A 3234-nucleotide genomic window follows, 5' to 3' on the forward strand; every position below is an offset into this window, starting at 1 on the left:
GACATATAAGTTGTTCGGGTATTTTCATCTAAAAACAAGTGACATTAATTTCTTGGCGACCTAATATTTTTATGCTAAAATTGGATCAGAATATACACGCTGACATAGTCATCTAGAATAAATCAACCTAGTAACCCGAGCGAATTCGGGTACTTTTGCTAGTCTATAATAATGAAAGGTTGTGTCTGTTAGACAGTGTGTCGGTGACTACCATAGCTCCAAGAGCAAAGAACCTAGAAACCTGAAATTTTACACCCATACTAACTGGACTCTGAGAGTCTGCTCCTGGGTATTATTACTTATCCACATGCATGCGCATCGTTTTATTGAGGCAAGCTAGCAAAAAATCACATAGATAAGAAGTGGTTCCTTATATTACAAATAAAAATCAGAGACAGACAGTCACACACGTGTGCATCTTTTTATGCGAAAAATCACATAGAAAATAAATTACTCCTTATACTACAAATTATAGATATAAATCACAGACAGACAGAAATGCACGTGCGTGTCTGTGTATGTGTGACAACCATAGCTCCAAGAGGAAAGAACCTAGAAGCTTGAAACTTTGCACCCATAATAAGTGTACCCTGAAGGTGTGCATCTGGGTATTATTACTTATCTTGTCCACGTGCGTGCGTGTGCGCATCTTTTTAATAAGGAAAGCTAGCGAAAAATCATATAAAAAAAGAATGGTTCCTTATATTACAAATTATAGATATAAATCACAGAAACACAGGCAGACACCTTTTAACACCTTCGTCTCACAATCTTTCGGAAAGTGAGACACTAATGACTATGAAACCATTTACTTCTGTGAAAATGACTAGGAGTGGTTTATTTAACTTTTTTTTTCTTTTTTTTTCAGATTTGCTCTTTCTCAACAAATCTCTAGGACTAAATACCTCACATTCACTGGATGGGTGTTTCTGTGAGAATGGTGGTTCATGTTCAGCACATCCTGAAGGAGGGTTTCAGTGCAAATGCACAAGTAATTTTACTGGTAAAACAAAATTGTCATATGTTATATAATAGTTCCCTTTTTATATTCATATAACTTGATTGTACAGATAAGAACATAAAACGTAATGTGTTAAAAACAACCTTAAGTTAAAGGTTTCAAGTTTATCCACCACTGATTGGTAAAAAAGCGATTTGAAGATTTATTCGTCAGAACCAGGATTTTTCTAACTATTTTGGAATCTTCTTGCACTTTTTCATAAAATACATTTACCATCTATCGGTTTATTAAATAACTATAATTACCCAACTATTAGCTGCTTTTACATTATTTTTGGCTTATTTATAACGCAAAAACTTGGGGTTCGATCCTTGAGTTGACCATAGCACAGATAGCCTATTGTGCAGCTTTACATTTAATAACAATCAGATTTGTATGATTATGCTGCTAACTAAATCTCTCAGAGAAAATCTAAGATTTCTATTTCATTTGCATTTTTGTGAAATTTCACTTTCGTTATCTTAGGTTTGTTTTGCCACATTCCCTGGTGCACCTTAAATCCGTGTGGTGACTACGGAACGTGTAACATTATTGAACATGGCTATAGATGCAACTGTTATGAAGGTTACACGGGTGACCACTGCGACCAGTTTGTGACTCCATGCGACCCTAGTCCTTGTGGTCAGCATGGTGATTGTTCAGTTGTAAATAATACAACCCATTGTCGTTGCCACGCTATGTATGAAGGTAATAACACGATTTTTGTTAATATCTAGAGTTCATTATTTAATATTCTATTGACGATCACAGTGGTACTATATATCCTGAACACATTCCCCCATCTCGCTATTTTAACTGTATAGAAAGAAAATCATACGCGTACAGTCATAAAAGAATGTGTAACAAGATAACTAAACACACAGTAGAGTACATATAAGTGGAGTAAATGAGATAGCTGCTTTAGGAAACTGCCTGATCCAACTCCTTCAAACTAATACATTGAGGTACGATGTGTTATGTAAGCAGAGTTGAGCAACATGCGTCTTTTCGTTATTCCAGTCACTCCCTTGGCTAAAGCTCCTGAAAATAGTTGCTACAGCTGTAATCATAAACTGGTGAATATATAAGCAACAACGTTGAAGTCAAAATCTCACTTTGATATCTTTATCCTTTCCATTATCAGTCTACATTACCTTAAAAACATTCCTATCGATGTTTATTATTATTAGTTTGTTTATATAAAAACATTTTAACTCTCTGGTATTAGCTTTTTACAACTAAGCTTTGAACGTTCTTTAAAGTTACTCCAACAGTATACCTGTTATCATCGCAAACGTAAAAAAACATTGAAGTATGTTTTATGCATGTATACGAATATATTTTCCAGGGCCTCGCTGTTCTCAGTACGTGATTCGGATTACTTACAAACCTTTAAGTCAGCGAATGTTGGAGGAACCATTTTGGTTAGGCTTAATTACTGTTAGCGCCGTCTTATTAGTTATCCTGCTGGTCTACTGCATCAAACGAAAGTTTGCAGAGAAGATTGAAAAATTCTTTGCTGAAGAAATAGAAAGAAGTAAAAATAGTACGTTTATTATATCGTACATCTTGCAATAGTATTAACCAACAGATAAAATTATTGTTTTGTGTTTTGAATAATTGTAAACCGATAATAATATAAATAAATTATACAAGTGTGTAATACTTTTATGCTTTAAGATAATAGGACTTTAGGTGAAGAATCTGATTTTTATATCAATATACTTTTTCTATTGTATAACTGATTGAATATTTTAATTTTTGACACTATTGATGAGACAGTAATAAGTTTACGGACTTACAATCCATGACTCGATTCCTCGCGGTAGATACAACATATAGTACAACGTGGCTTTGCTCTAAAACAAACAATACACTGTTGAGAATTGTTTCATTTCCAGGAACGCCTTATGTATGGTTATTGTATTAGAACATTTATAAAAGTGATTTCATTAAATTGATAAAATATTATTTCTAGTACATAAATATTGTTACGTCTCCGTTTCGTTAATTGATTTTTCCGTAACTTCGTTCCGACGAAATTTTAAGCGACACAAGTCTTTACTTAATAAAACTGGTTTATTCTTTCCGAATATAACTGAACTCAACAATCGCGCTAAACAAACGAACGTCAATAATACTTCTGACTGCAGTTCAATTACTCACTATCTATCTACTCCCACGCATTACATTACCTTCTTTTATATACCAGCCTACCCTCTATCTAGTCAATA

At 33.8% G+C, this 3234-nt stretch overlaps 1 protein-coding gene across 1 annotated transcript in view; it reads left to right on the forward strand.

Annotated features, from left to right (window-relative positions):
- LOC111086360 (cubilin-like) overlaps nt 1–2546 on the forward strand; it is a gene marked incomplete at its 3' end in the record, with an annotated part of 47048 nt that extends 44502 nt beyond the window's left edge. Inside the window, exons 7-9 of the mRNA XM_022388919.1 lie at nt 869–1003; nt 1487–1708; nt 2349–2546. Coding sequence (XP_022244627.1) covers nt 869–1003; nt 1487–1708; nt 2349–2546 — 555 coding nt within the window. The remainder of the gene's footprint in view (nt 1–868; nt 1004–1486; nt 1709–2348) is intronic.
- Nucleotides 2547–3234: the final 688 nt, after the last annotated feature.

This window comes from Limulus polyphemus, unplaced genomic scaffold (genome assembly GCF_000517525.1).
Source record: "Limulus polyphemus unplaced genomic scaffold, Limulus_polyphemus-2.1.2 Scaffold1043, whole genome shotgun sequence".
Classification (NCBI taxonomy): domain Eukaryota; kingdom Metazoa; phylum Arthropoda; class Merostomata; order Xiphosura; family Limulidae; genus Limulus; species Limulus polyphemus.